A 15,920-nucleotide genomic window follows, 5' to 3' on the forward strand; every position below is an offset into this window, starting at 1 on the left:
TCTGCCATTTACAGTTCAGTAGTTTAGGTCTGAGTAATTAAAGAGCTATTACTTACCTCTGTTTTCAGTGGCACTGACTGTTAAAAAAGTCCCTATTTGACATGGCAGGTGTAGCAGATTTTTCCGGATTGTCCTTTGCTTATGTACGTCTGCGTTGAGCAAAAGAGTGGTTATAAGTGTATCAAATCTGGGCAGGATTTGCTTCTGGAAGAGATTCACCAGGATGTACTTTCCAGTATTCCCATAACAACACGTTAGAAACTTGTTCCAGAATAACAGGACTCCATATGGTCTGCAGTGGCAGTGATTTCAGCATGTCAGTGTTGTTTATAGCAGCGCTTGGAAAACATTCTCCTCTCAGAAGTCTCCCTTCCTCTGAGCTTCGGGAGTTCGTTTTTCCTTCCTTCCGTCCTACTCCCAAATTTTGTTTAGGCAAGTGTTTAGCTGACATTTCTGTCTTTCTGTATTGTTTTTTTCTGTAACTTTATTCTCCCTGCGCTGTTTGGTGTATTTAAGATTAAGCGATTCTCTGTGTCACATGGAGGATCTGTAACAGAGTTGAGAAAGACACTTACCTGAATTTCGGTCACAGGCCTTGCTCACAGGCTTCCTCTGGCTCTGTTTCCTTGAACTAGAGTGAAAAGGGGTTGCCTTTCTTCAGCCTGTTTCTTTTCGCTGACTTTCTGTAGCTGAGCCGCTTGGGTGGAATCTGCTACCTTTTTTGTAACATGCAGAGTCATGATGGGGTGGGGTGGGGAAGTTTCTCAGAGGTGACTCCAGCTCTGTGCAGTCGGGATTTCTGTCCGTCCTACTGTAAGTGCTTTTTGTCAAGACTCGGAAGCCAGCTCTGAGGAAGACATCACTGATCAGGTGTGTTAAGAGCCTAGAACCATTTTTTCATGTTAATTCCCTGACTGAAATCTCTTTGTCCCTGTGTCTCTAATTACATTTGCACAGTTTTGTTGTTCGCTTCCATGAGTGGTACATGTGGGAATAACTTAGTTTTGCCTTTTCTCTGCTCAGATTGCTGGTTTCTTTCTTCTCCTTTGTAAATAGTTGCCTTTGATCTCTCTTTGATTTGCAGCTTTGAAACAGAAGTGCATTGCTTAATTATGCATTTTGAATCGTGTCATAAATTCACCGTGTTTTTTATGGCAGTGCTCTAAGGGGTCATTTATTCTGACATGTACATATGGAGCATGCATTTAAAAGCTCCAAAGTCCAGTTGGAGCAAAAGGCTTCCTAGAACTTTTGAACAGAAAAGGTTTAGGTGACTACTGAGATAGCTGACTTGTCTGGCTGTGGATATCACCATAGCCACAGGTATACACTGTAACAACTGGGCATTATCCAAATCTCTTGTTTTCATCCAAGCTACCTACTTCTGTTGTAGTCTGGAGCAATCAGTCTATAGGCCAAAAGGGTGAGACACTATTCCAGATTAAGTCACCAAAATGTAGACATTCAGGGTCACACTGTAGATAATGGGAATCTAGGGGTTGATCTTTGTGACGGGCTTAGGTGTCTAATGAGATCTGAGATGCTGTAGGGTGTTGGGAACTTCCACATGGGAATGATAGATAGGACACAGGACACCTTAACCCTTCAGCAGCAGTAGCCGGGGGATGGGCGGGCAGCTCAAATGGCACCTGTGTGTGAGTGACTGAATCGAGTCCCCTCATCAGTGCACTTAGTGGCAATTAGAGAGAAATCCGGTCACCCTGCAGTGGCAGCTAATCTGTAGGCAGCACTGGGAACCACTGACTTGAGCCAGCAGGGTCTCTACCACAAACGTATTTACCGAAGGCAGTGTCGGTACAGCTTCTCTTAGAACATTGGGTTTCCGCTCTGAGCAATGGAGACAGGTTCATTTCTGTTCTGAAATGCTGCTGTCTGGAGGAGTCTGGCTAAAAGGTGCGGAGGATGTCAGGAATTCTTGGGGCTGGTTCATATGTCCACGCATGGGTGGCAAGTGCTCTCTGAGGTGCTCTGGATTCTCTGACTGGGCCCCAGAAGTTTCCCCAGGAGCCCTCTGTCGTGGCTGCTGGCCTGACATAGACGGCTCAGATAATCCTGGGGCATCTCAAATAGATGCTTGAGTGCCCACAATTGAATTGAACGCCCGAGGCCTTAATTTCTAGATTTTACACTCAGAGGAACCATCGTGTAAGGACAGCAAAGAGATTAAAGTTATTAATTCTCTGGATGTCTTAGAGAGATGAAACCCATAAATGTTACTAAATGTACTGAAGAATGGGAGAAGCAAGGCTATTTCCTCCCATTCAGAAGGCTTTTTGATATGCTTTGTTTCTAAATGAATTCCAAAAAGCAACATTAACAATACAAACTGATGCCAGTCCATCCTGGTGGGGTTCCAAGAAAATCAGATGAGGACACAGGAAATTGGTCTTTTGTGAACTGCTATGAAGCATTCAATTTTAAAGAAAGAACCTCAGTAGCAGCTTTTGCAGTTGATGCTCTTTTGGCTTCGGTAAGTATAGAAAGCAAAACCTGAATGTCACGGCTGCTGGCCGGTGAGCTTGCCTGGTTTCCTCTGAGGAACCAGATAAGTAAAACTGAGTGAGACGAGATTATTCAGTAACCTCAAGAGCACTGAAAAGATACCTGTTCTGTGATGGTTTGCCCCAGACAACACAAGGAAGTGCTGAATTTTTGAAGAAGAAATAAATTAACTGAATAGATCAGATCGTCAGCTTGAGTTCTGATCTGAGGTTTAGGGTATTCTACTTACTTCAGTAAACTCACTCCTGGTAAGCTCAGCTCATCTAGCGTACAGTCATTTCATTATTTTATTTCTGGAAGCATCTATTTGAAGCACATTACAGTGACATTTGCAGCATATTACGGTGACATTTGCCATTATGGCTTATTTTTTCGCAGGTTGCTTGAGCGTGAGAATGAGCAGCTCCAGGATCAGCTTCGAGAGGTCCGAGATGAGAACTGCAGGCTATACAAACTGGTGGCAGAGAAAGATTTTGAAATAAAGCAACTGCAGAAAAAAATACAGGAGGACAGATTGGCTTTATCGGGTAAACACAGTAACTTTGTATTCTCACTATGTTAGTTTCAGTGTTTGCTTGATGCTGATGGCAATAGAGGTAGGATAAGAGATTCATTGTGATCTCCTGGCAGTGAAATATTCGTGTGACATCTCTTGACCTGCTTTATGCTAAAAAGGAGTATTTTGGTCGTATTGTTGTTGTCTCCGTTTCCACTCCTGTAATAAGCTTCTGCTAGGAGGAATCAAAATTCAGCTCTCAACTGAGAGAGACTTGTTCTCTGTTGAGCTTGCAGTAATTTGTAGTAGCCCTGAAACCGCTTGGCTCTGAACTTTGAAAATACTTAGACACCTGTGTATAGATTTAGTCAACACTTAGAGTTGTTAACTAAACTTGCAAGAGCCTAAGCTGACACCGCTTTGCATTTGCAGAGTTTTCTAAATATCGATCTCTCTCCCATGTAAGGAGTCTCTGCTTTATTTGCAGAGGGAAGTTCCTCACGATGGTTTGACATGATGGCAGTTACGTGTGGAACGGCACGTGTGCGTAAAGATCTGTGCCTTACTCTCTCCTTCAGTTTCCTGAGCTGCAAAATATGAATGTTATTACTCCCCATTTTAGAGAGCTATTGAAAGGATCAAATGACTTCTGGTAGTCGGACAGGTCAGACCTAACGTGCAAAATGTTATTGACAATTATATGCCCCTTAATGTAGGCATAGTGCTCTTTGGGGGGTACACAGTGACCTCTGTTCCTCACGGATCTTCTGCAAACTTGCTGTTATTGTCACAAAAAATGATGACTCGTAGAAATCATATTTTAGAAAACTTTCTGTTAGTTTTAAAGAGCAGCGTTGCAGCTTTCTCTGCTGTGTAGTGTTAAATTCCTTATTTAGGCTCTTATTGTTTGAATGCTTGAATAAAGCCCACGTAAGATACTGGCTGAGTGCAAAGTCCAGCTTCTAAATTGACTTGTGTGTACTTCGAAAATTGAACTGTGCAGGCTGCACCTCCTCCACTGGGTGCCACTGTTGTTCAGGATAGCAGTGATGACCAGGCGAGTAGAGAACAGGGAAAACAGCAATAATCAGAACCAAATAACACTTAAATTACACCTTCATTCTTAAAAACTCTCTGTAGCTTGTATGTAGGAGAAATTATAAGCTATTACTGGGTCAGGACCAGGAGGCAGATGTGCTGTTGCAGCTTCTTTGGCTGAGAGCTTGTGGCAGTTTGTGCCATGCCTCTGGCTTCCCTGTCTACATTGCAGCAAGAGGCTCGCCACGTTGCACGGGAATTAAAAGCTTTGATTAAATGTGTGCAATGTATTTGAAGACCATCACATGGAAGCACCAGCCTAACTGTTGGTTAGGTTAGTACTTACTGTGATCCTTAGCAGCCGTCGTTTATTATGAAAACTAAGGAAAAAATAGCTTCTTGATGAGAAGGGAAACACACGTCAGATAAAGGAGTATGAAGAGTGGAAATGTTTTTAAAAATAACTTATTATTTTCTCTACAGCAGTTTTAAATAGTGACATGGGATCATATTCTGTTCTCACCTATATTCTGCATAGCCTCTTTAAAGTCTCCAGGGGTTTTATGGGATTCATAATTCATTTAAGAATGATCCGTCATCCTTGCATCTCACCCCGGTTCCTGAATATAATCTTCCCAGATGTCAGTAGAAAAGTCATTACTTGAGAGCACTGAAGGAGGATGGAAGAGTTAAAAAGAATGACGACAGCCAAGTTCAATCTTCATCTATCCCACCCAAGATTTGTTATTGCGGGCTCATATTCACTGCTGAGTTAAGGTTTCCGTGGACATCGTATATAATCATATTGATTTTGCACTTGTGCAAGAACTTTTCTTCACCTGTGTGATGTTAATGAAAGCCAAGTGACACACAAGCCAGTCCTGGGTATTACTTTATTCATGACACTGATCAAACCTCTCCGATGAGGAGGCGAATGAAGTATCTGTTTAAAAGAGCAATTAAAAGAGTAATACAGTAAGGCTCCATGTATAATCTCAAGGAACATATAAATAGGCACAATGAAATTTCCTGGACATTATCCAGGACTCAACTGTAATAGTGTGCCTGACCTTCTAGGACAGATGTCTAGAAAAGTTCACACCTCTGTTTCAGCAACTCCTCTGGTCGTAAACAACCAGTACAAACTAGAGTGTTGTCTTTTTCTGTAATATGCCTCGAAAATCTAGTCACAACTGTCCTTCACAGCGGTAAGCAGAAAACACCTTTACCCTTTCTGTGTAGTAATGTTGCTATGACCACTCTTGTGGCCTTCTGACACGCGGCTGTTGCTAAAGTGTGAAATGTGGCTTTGCTAGCCACAACGTGATGCTGCCTCAAAGGACCGAGCAATCCATCTGCAATCACTGACGCCTCTTTTCCCTCAGTTGTTCATTTAAGTGCCTGGCACGGCTCTGAGAGAAATGGATGAGACAATAAAAAGTACATTGTGCACTGGACAGAGAACAAAAGCATCGTCTATTCTGAATCTTGCCTGTAAGATATGTCCTTTGCTTTTATGTATACTTTTCAGGGACGTCTGGTTTAGCTGGAGATGTTGCAGCTACTAAAATAGTTGAATTGGCCAAAAAGAATCGTGAGATAACTGCCGAGACTGAGCGTGAAAAAGCCAAAGTGAAGCAACTGAATAACAAAGTCAAAGAGCTGGAGAAAGAAGTGAGGCATTTTTCTTGTTCTCTTTTTGTGTGCTAAAACAGAGAAATCCAGCTTTTGGGCTAGAGGGGCTGTAGAAACTGGGTTTAATTCGCGTTCCCATTTTGAATTTGCTCTTGCATCGATGCTTGCTTTGAGTTCTTGTAATTTCTGCCCTTGCTAGGGGAGAGGGATGTGTGCCCTCAGCTGTTTCCACCTTTGCAGAAAGGAGGAGCCAGAAAAGGATATCTGTAAGTTATAATGAGAGAAAGATTTATGAAATGCCAATTACAAATGTTCACTTGTATTTGAAGCACAGAGGCCTTTCTGGCAGTATGGCAGTGACATTTTTCTTATTTTTTTTTTTGTGTGAGGAGGAACAAATTTCATACCATTATGTCTTACATTCCCACCTCGTTAATACCAGTCGTGAATTAGTACTCTATTCTTCTAAGCTTTATTCATCCACATAATAAAAGCTGTTTTCTGCCATTAAGTACTTCCAGACCTGAGACAGTAACAAACTACACCACTTAAGAGAGCAAATCTTCACTCAGATGTATTTTTGTGATTTAGTACGACTTTTTTATACGTGCTAACCTTTCACAGGAATAATTTTGCTCAGGTGACTGCTGAAATGAAAATTAGGTGCCCTGATGTTAATGTTTACTTTATTCGTTGGTTACTACTGCACTCCCTTACACAGTACTGGTAAAATTTTAGATAATTTTTAATGCTTTGCTTCCTTAGAAGACATAATTTAAATGGATCAATAACGTTTATCATGCTATCTGACAAATGCATCTTTCCATCTTTCACAGTCACTTAATATCACGAAATGTGCATGTATCTGAATTGTACCCCGGTTACCTGAAAGATCAAGAAATGATAGATTAAATGTTTGAGAACTTCTGCGTAAATCCTGAGTGATCTGGTCAGAGGAGTCTTGTCAAACAGTTGACAGGCTGGCTAAGTAATGTCAGGTATAGCTGGGGACCTAAAAAATATCGCACAAAAAGTAGGGGAGCAAGCCATGAGTAATTTCAAGAAAAATCAACTTGGTTATAATCCCCTACTGCAGAAGTGTAATGACCAGCATTCGAACAGAAGCTTAAAATATTGTCAGATGTTGACCCAAACGAAAGGGCCACAGACATTTCAGGAAAGGAAATCAAACTCGAAGCAAACAGAAATTTTCAAGGAACAATAATTACTGGTCAAAGCAAAGATGGACACTTCAGATATGAACGAGTTTGTCCTTAGACACCAGCACCATCAAAATCAAAACCAAACGCAGCAACCTGTGTCATCTGAGGTAAAGATGAACCACGGTGTGAACCCCACTGAAGCCATGCCCTGGTCAATGGTCTGTATTTTCTCACAACCTGGTTTGGGATGGCCCTTCTCTAAACTAACGGTCACTGGCTGAGTTTGTGGATTGTACTTGTTCGGTAGAACTATATGAAGATGTAAAACATGGGTAAAATTAAAGCGATGTTTGACAGTCGGAGGTATCTGTGAAAAATGTTGAGTGAAGAAAGAGGAGAGCTCTCACAGACAGGAACCTGCGGGGATTCACGTTTCTGTAGTAACTCTCCAGCTAAGCTGGTTCACTGTCTAGACACACTCGTCTTTTTCCATTGGTTGTAGAAAGAACCAAGGCGACTAAAACGCAATTCAGTTGCCCGCGCATAAGCATGAAAGTACAGTCTGAGATGCCGCTTGACCGCTGAGACATCCCTGCGGGGCAGTTAGACGTGACAGGACTGGCAGTCCTGGTGCAGCAGCAGTGGGCAACAAAACCGAGTAAGCAGTCAGTGCATCCACTTGATGTAACGTAGGTGTCTGCTGTAGAGTGAGCTGAAGACTAGATTTCTATTATATTGACTAGACTCGATTCTTTATAGAGACACCCACACTGAAAACAGGGAAAGTGTTAATTTGTGAGTTGAGTCTCACCCTGTATGCCTACATCTAGACGCCTTAAACTCTGCTAAATGAAATGTGGTGATGGTACCTTACAAAGGCATCACAATGTGTACTTTCACCACCAGAAAGCACTCTTATTTTACATAATTGTTAGCTCTTTGTATGAAAACTGAAAAATATGTAAACCGTAAGTGTTTTAACATGACTATGTTCCCACAAACAAAATGGAAGGTGTGGCCGCTGAGCGATTGAGCAATCACTTAGCAAAGGGTGGTACATGTAAACAAAGACTGCAAACGGATGTTTGCACAAAATTTCCTTAGAATTTGACCTCGGAGCTGCCAACGCTAGCTGAAATTTCTCATTCTCAGTCCATTGAGTGAAAGAGTTTATGAACGGGGTAGAACGGATGACCTAACCATTGATTTACTTGCAAAGAAGGGGTGACATAGGAGCTGGGCCTGAGTTACACTCTCTGTTTCCCCAGATATCACTTTAATGAAGAAGCTATTCCTTAGAGCTTTCTTTTATTAAGGCAAATAATCAAGATTTTCTGCCCACCTCAAAGAATGAAGTCTCAGCCCTTTAAAGCAATACTTCCCAGCCTTTCCAGCTCCAAATTCCCTGCGCTCCAGTCCAATAAGAAATCTTTGCAACCTCAACATAGGACAGGATTCAGAGGAAGGGCTATGTGCCTGCCTTCCTAAACTGTGACAAGCAATAAGAGACATTTTCTTCAGAGGCTGAGAAATGCTACATTACAGCTAAAGAAAAAGAGCCTTAACACCATTACTAAGTAATCGTTTGTCCATTTACATTCATCTGGTAAATAGAACTATGTGCTCTTTATGAAATATCCAATGATTTTCCTGAAGAGTGGCATCCCAAATACCACAGGAGACAACAACCTGATTTGTACCCTACTGTACTGTATTTGCATTTATATATATATAAGCACTTATTTTATGAGCCTGTGGTGATAAAATCTCGCAGAAGTCTCCATACTTGATAACTGATGCCATCTCAGCAAGTCAGAGACATTTTCATTGAAGGTCTTCCACCACAAAATAATACATGCTTCTTTGGAAAGCATTTCAGGAAAAATTATCTGCCTTCCTACTGATCGTATTTAAAAAAGAAGGGGAAACAAAGTGGTTTTTTTTTTTCTAGAGTAAACAAAGCTTCAGGATTGTCGAAATTTCTGTTCTACTTTTTTCTAATTAATCTTTCATGGAGGTATGCTCTTCAATCTGTCTACTCTATAATAACAATGCATTTTTTTTTCCAGCTACAGACAGCTGTGGAAAAAATACATTCTCTTGGTGGTGACGATGCAGGAATCAAGCAATCAACTCTGAAGATGATCGACGGAAACTTGGTATGAATTGTAATTGAAGAGAGGAAATCAGAAGCTGATATTTAGTTCTCTCCTATTGTGCATTTCCTTCCTTACGACAAGCGTGTATCCCTGTCACTAGTTTTGTGACTAAATTGCTCTGTTTGTACCTTCTGTATGATCCCAAAAATTAGGGAAGATGTTTGCGTGGGTCTGGGAAAAAAAGATTCTCCGATCCTGATGGATCTGTGGATCTTAAACACTTCAGTTTTTCCCCAAGGATTCTGTTCTTACCAAGTACATTCTTCTCTTCAAAGGCTGAAAGTCCAGAGGTGAAAGCATTGCAAGAAAAATTAACCACAGCCAACTTCAAAGTGATGGAGTATCGTAACCAACTCCAGTCTGCAAAACAGGAACTGAAGATGACTCAAAAGGTACTGTCGCAGGACACAGTCTGTGGCAGGGATCCTGTGCAAGGGCTGTATTCTTGTGAAATCAGAAGGAGGCTTTTTTTCTTTTGAGCTTTGATTAGCCTCCGTGAAGTATTCCAGTGAACTGTCAGGAGGTAAGAAGAGACACGGGTGTAGTGGCTGCACTGGAAAGATATTCACATTGACGCACAGATTTCATGCTCTGCCAGCACAGCTGGGTGACTGTATCCACTATTTCTACTGCTGTGATGGGTACAGATTCTTTAAGGTTTGAAAGTCCCAGTTCAGCAAAATAGGTTTGTGATTCACTTGAAGCATACGTTCAGGCCCTTTCCTTCTTTCCAAAACATTTAATTATGTATTTACTTTTAATGTAGGCTTCGGTCCCATGGAAGTTGATGGGATTAAAAACCGCGCTTGAACTAAAGCACATATTTAAACAGTTTGTTGGAGTGACATCCAGAGTAACCTTTTCCTCTTTTATTCATGATGGATTTTAATGCGTTACTATGTGCTCTGTTTCCTTTGGTTTCATTACTTTGCGTAAGAGACCTGCAATGCAGATCAGAGTAGAGAATATAGTCCTAAAAATAGAACTCTGCTGACCTTTTTATAAATAATTTAAATGCTCTTCATACTAACTTTAGCTCTCGTTAATGTGGCTGTGCTGGAATCGTGCAAGAGAGATTGGATCAATTCCTGACTGCAAGGGGGTGTATTAAGACAATATCTCTACTCTGTTCCTATTTAGTTCTGGTTAAGTATTCATCATGTGAAAAATAATTGCATATATTGAAAACTCTTAGTAATGCTCAGTAAACCTTGGTGATGAATTTGAAATCCTCTTTTTACAGAAGTATCAGAGTTTGACACCCAGCTATACAGCAAGACATTACAGTTTGACACTCTCCATAGGCAGGCAGCAAAACGCAGATTTGCATTTTTAAAAGGGCAAAGAATATTACTCAAACATCAAAATACTAAATTATACACCTCACAAAGTGAAATAATTCATGTTAGCCAAACCCCTTCTAAGCACTAGCACCTTGTACTGTGATAATGATCTGAAAGAGCTTACATCACGCTGGATACTGGATATCAGATACAGACGACACATATACTGTGTATGGATACAGCGCTTTGTGTTTACTGCTCGAGAGCTTTTCTTCCCCCCTCCCCAACACGTGTATTTCAGCCCAGCCTTATTGTTGATGTTAATCCCTTTTTCCTAGCTTTTAGCAAAGGAAGTTGGTGAAGACGTGAATATTCAAAGTCTTTTGACCAATTCTGGCAGCTGGCGTGGACGAGCCCAGCAAATTCTTGTTCTCCAGAGCAAGGTGAGTTAAGACCCTGCATAGTGCCGTGAAAGCTGGGTGCTGGGGTGCTCTTTCTAAGTATAGATATTACCTCAGTTTAAGATAAAGATACTATTAGTTCTTCATTAAGTAATTCTTAACATCTGTACCTGCTTATAAGGTGTGTCCCAGTACAAACAACGTCTACTGCAAATACATAGTCGGTCTTTTTCTGTGTTGAGGAAAGCAAAACACTTTATGGTAACTTTTGTAATAGGTTTTGGTATGTTTGTGTTCATCTGTGTGTGTGTGCGCGCATGTGTGTATATGGTGTCAGGGTGCCAAATTTTAAATGTGTGTTAATGTGTGTAGGGCCTTTCATAGTTTCTGCAAACTATATTAATTAGTCTATTGCAAAATGCCAGTTTCAGTATTTAAGCTAGGAATCTTTCACATCTGCGTCAAAGGAGAAAGTTCAGTGGCCTTGGAGAGCTATGGCAGCCTAGTTAAAATCCCAGGGTGTTTTGAAGGTGCCTCTCTCCACTGAGTACAGAAGGAGCCCTGTCAGTGTCTGTGCTCTCGCTTAGACACCTTTGTTCAGTGCATAAAGTCAGATGGGAAGAATTGAGGACAGATAAGATTTTCAAGTTGTTCCCACAGGAACTTCAGTAAAATCTTTAACTCTTGAATCTTCTGAAGGGCACAGTCTAGCTGAAATGTCAGCTTGGAACAAGAAGGCAGTTTTGTCTGCATCATAAATAAAAACTTCTTTCAGGTGTTTTGATATATATTCTTCCTATTTTTCTGCTGTTTAATTATATGTCAACAAACTGTGATTTTTGCACTCTGACTGAAATTATTAACCTTTACTTTCCCTTGAGCAAATTACATTTTCCTCCCATTAGACCCCCTGGCTGGGATTCGTCTGAAGACTGTATGTACTGTACTGTACCATAATGTAGAAATATTTTTCTGAGTCAGTCTCCTCAGGCCCCTTCTGTACCCATCATAGAATCACAGAATCATAAAAAGGTTAGAGTTGGAAGGGACCTTAAAGATTATCTAGTTCCAACCCCTTTTCCATGGCCAGGAACACCTTCCACTAGACCAGGTTGCTCAAAGTCCCATCCAACCTGGCCTTGAACACCTCCAGGTGCCCAGGGATGGGGCATCCACAACTTCTCTGGGCAAGCTGTGCCAGTGTCTCACCACCCTCAGAGTAAAGAATTTCTTCCTAACATCTAATCTAAATCTACCCTTTCAGTTTAAAACCATTACCCCTCATCCTGTCACTGCACTCCCTGATAAAGAGTCCATCTCTTTATCTTTCCTGCAGGCCCCTGGAAGGCCGCTATAATGTCTCCCTGGAGCCTTCTCTTCTCCAGGCTGAACAACCCTAGCTCTCTCAGCCTGTCCTCACAGCATAGCTGCTTCAGCCTTCTGATCATCTTCATGGCATCCTCTGGACTCACTCCAACAGGTCCATATCCTTCTTATGTTGTGGACCCCAGAGCTGGACACAGTACTCCAGGTGGGGTCTCCCCAGAGTGGAGTAGAGGGGCAGAATCACCTCCCTTGCCCTGCTGGCCACGCTGATGGGGATGCAGCCCAGGATGCAGTTGGCTTTCTGAGCTGCGGGCGCACATTGTCAGCTCATGTTGAACTTCTCGTCCACGAGCACCCCCAAGTCCTTCTCAGGGCTGCTCTCAATCCCTTCATCCCCCAGCCTGTATTGATACCAGGGTTGCCCATACCCATGTGCAGAACCTTGCACTTGGCCTTGTTGAACCTCATGAGGTTCACACGGCCCCACTTCTCAAGCTTGTCCAGGTCCCTCTGGATGGGACCTCAGGCCTGTCAACTGCACAGTCAGCTTGGTGTAGTCAGGGGATCCTGTCAATATAGTCACTGGATCAAAAGTGAGGTAGGTGCATCTTATCTAAGAAGACACCTCCAGAACAGGGCAGAGGAACTGTGCTGTAGCAGTGCCCATTTCCTTCTACTGACTATAAAAGTCTGTAGTGAATAGCTGAGATGCTGGGGCTGAGTTCACTTGGCCACACGTAGGTGTCTAATGCCAGTAGGGTATCCCTCTGACCCCTGATCATCTCTCCAGAGGAGAATGGGTGTCTTGTAGATTATGTTTCATATGTGTTCCCAGTATCCCAGGGCACCTAAAACAGCACCAGGTGCCTATGGTCAGGCTAGTGAACTGTGCCTTAGATGTTTTCATTGCGGACATCCTGGATGGTGATTCTGCTAAAGACCAAGATGCCTAAACGTATGTGGGTGAGTGGGTGTTTGCCCTTTTAGAGGAGATACAAGGTATTATTCTGTTGCCCACGCGTGTGTTTAGTGGCATTCAAGATTCTTTGGCGTGCATGCCTGGCCTCCACATGTGGCTCCAATAACGCACAGATCTCCCATGTGTCCTGAGTCTCCTGTAGGTCTGATGTCATATCTCCTGCTGCACAGATGCCCTAGGCATCTGCATTCTTTGTAAGCAGCTAACAAATTTAAATTTGAAAGAACAGGCACTGCTCTGTGTTAGTTAACCAAGAAAATGTCAAGAAGTAATGTACTGCACTCTGAGCTCCCTTTGGTTATGTCCTCTTTGATGCTGAACCACTGTACTCCTTGTAAAGGCTCTGGATGAGTTGTCGTTATTGTCCCCTAGGTTCGAGAGCTGGAGAATCAGTTGGGTCAAAACAAGACCAGAACATCACTGAGTGAGATTGATGAGGAATTGCTGGCACTTACCGATCCAAGGAAGTTGTCAGCCCGAGAGAAGAACTTGTTGAAGATTCGCAGCTTGGAAAAAGAAAAGAAAGACACCTTGGAGGTAAAAACCTGTGAGCTGACAGAGTCCTGTTTGGGTATGTGGTGTGTAATAACTTGCGTTACCTTCAGGGTGTACGTTACACCATTTCAGAAGCCCACCCGATCTGATGGAGCAAGTTCTGCCACACTTCACAGACTGAACAAAAGGCTACCAGGCTTGTTGTCTGGACTGCACTGTTGCATGCCTCTGCAGTAGAAGATTTGGTCTTCCCCTCTGCTTCACAATTCAAGTGTCAGATGCATCCATTTGGCCTGAAATGTGGCCTGAAATGTCAACTGTGCCTGATAGGTGATGTTGGAAGGAGGGAGAGATGCTCTGGGTTGCAATGCAGCTGGCACTGGCTTTATACCGAAGGCATGTGTAGAAAGAAGCCCTGCTACAGCTGCATCCAAACTGTGTAGCATCCCACCCACCCTGTGGCCAGATGTGCATAAATACAAACTTCCCCCTCACACCTCGTATATCTGTATAGCTAAGGCCTTCTACATTTGAACAGAACGAAGCTGAGAATTACACCAGACTCCCTCTGAAAATGAGTCTCCATCTATCACATGTAGTAGCTACGAAAATAAACAGGCATCCAGTGTTTAGAGGCTGAGAGAGGCTATAGCCAGTGAAACCGTGAGGTGAAAAGGACGTGTAGACCTGTGTCCACCAGAAACGTGGAGGGTAGAGGTCAAGCTATACATATTCAGGTTAGCAAAGCACATCTCCCTGTGCTCCTTTCCTAGATTTGCTTCTCTAACGGCCATCTGGCACCAGCACAGAGCTTGATTAGCTGCTGCTTTTCTCACCGCAATTTAACTGTGCAACAGAATGAGCAATGGGGCGATACACACCTTTCACTCTTGGCCGTGAGAATGAAAGAGAAGATTTATAGCAACAGGCACACAGCACAGAGAAGGCTTTCCTCAGTAACTGTCATCTGCGTGGTTCCACTTCTGCCTTTGTATTTCAGGCTCCATTCGCAACAACTTCCACTGTACTTGTCCATTATTACTTAACTGCTGGCATGCTCCCTGACCAGTTTCATCTAGGTGAAGGCATGGCTCAGGGGGCAGCGTATGCCGAGGACTGCTTCTGGTACTCAGCGTGGCATCACCACCCTGTATCTGGAAGGAGGAGAGTTTCCCCATGGAGAGTGATGAGGCAAATGAAAAAGCGGGAGCGTACAGAATTAGGTTTTAACACAAAATTATCATTTGCTTCCTGGCACGTACTGAATCAACCTAGTCCGCTTGTATTCCTGAGCAGACAGATCTTTTTTGATGCTGGCAAGGAGGCAGTGAGTAGTGTCGTTTATAATTTCTACCTATTTAGGGATGATATGGTATGCCAGTTCCATTTTTTTGGATTCTACCAGAGCACCTGGGGCTTAGTGATAGCCTATAACTGTCGTTTCCTATGATGTGTTTGCATCACTGCAGAAACTCACCGGGGAACATGACGCACTCCAAAAAAGTCATGAGGAAGTGAAAAAAAAACTCGACGCATCAAAAGCCAGGAACAAAGTACTGTGCAGCGAAGTGAAAACCCTGAAGGGACAGATCGTAACCTTGCTGGAGAAAGGAAAACACGACGATGAGCTCATAGACGCCTTACTGGTACAGTCTGACTATTACTGTTGGTCCCAGCCCCTGCAGATCTATAAGTGATGAAACATGATGTCATTTAATGACATGGTGACACAGACAACCTTAGGGTATACGGGGGCCTGATGAATCAAACTGTGACAGCCAGAGGTTTCCTAGTCCGCTAGAGCCCTTCACTTTGGATCAGATCATGTAAAGGCTGTACGACAGCACCAGGCGTGACACAGCTGTAGTCAAGTGTCTCTAAGGGGTTGTAAGAAACATTTTGCAGAAGGACTGAAATAGGATTGTCTGGTAGGTAGAGGAAGGGCTTCATTCCTGAGCCATGAAGCTGGACTGTATTCTCTGTTCCGCTTTCAGCTCCACCGATAGATTTTTTTTCTTAGAATGCCTGCAATCTTGTGCTTTAATTTGTTGTGTTACACAGCCCAAAACACACAAGCTGAACCATGAGTACTAAACCGTGTAGACATTCACTTGAAATAGCTGGAGCTGAGAAGAGTTGTCCCCTTCAAACCCAGGACTTGAGATGCAGTTAGGCTGAAATAAATGGCAGCTATCATGGTCTTGCAGGATCCTTTTGTCCTGCCATGGTTCTAAACAATCTTTCCCCAATTACAACAATGAAAAAAAATTAGAAAATATGCTACTTCCTAGTGGAGTTTTTCCTGATACAGCTCCTCACAAGTTTCAAATCACATTTCCTTGCTTCTGTACGTAGGTTTTAGCTAGGACGTGCTTTGACTAAGCTGGCGTTCACCTTTCTGCACACCAGGCAGCCGCGGGGA

At 42.8% G+C, this 15,920-nt stretch overlaps 1 protein-coding gene across 4 annotated transcripts in view; it reads left to right on the forward strand.

Moving 5' to 3' along the window:
• The window catches only part of CCDC13 (coiled-coil domain containing 13), a 36,064-nt gene that overhangs the window by 3,489 nt on the left and 16,655 nt on the right, over positions 1–15,920 (forward strand). For all 4 annotated transcript variants that reach the window (XM_063324279.1, XM_063324280.1, XM_063324281.1 and 1 more), the window contains exons 4-10: positions 2,902–3,050; positions 5,589–5,731; positions 8,925–9,014; positions 9,290–9,406; positions 10,636–10,740; positions 13,376–13,540; positions 14,968–15,144. In XM_063324279.1, the coding sequence (XP_063180349.1) occupies positions 2,902–3,050; positions 5,589–5,731; positions 8,925–9,014; positions 9,290–9,406; positions 10,636–10,740; positions 13,376–13,540; positions 14,968–15,144 (946 nt within the window). The remainder of the gene's footprint in view (positions 1–2,901; positions 3,051–5,588; positions 5,732–8,924; positions 9,015–9,289; positions 9,407–10,635; positions 10,741–13,375; positions 13,541–14,967; positions 15,145–15,920) is intronic.

Source organism: Chroicocephalus ridibundus, chromosome 2 (genome assembly GCF_963924245.1).
Source record: "Chroicocephalus ridibundus chromosome 2, bChrRid1.1, whole genome shotgun sequence".
NCBI classification, from domain to species: domain Eukaryota; kingdom Metazoa; phylum Chordata; class Aves; order Charadriiformes; family Laridae; genus Chroicocephalus; species Chroicocephalus ridibundus.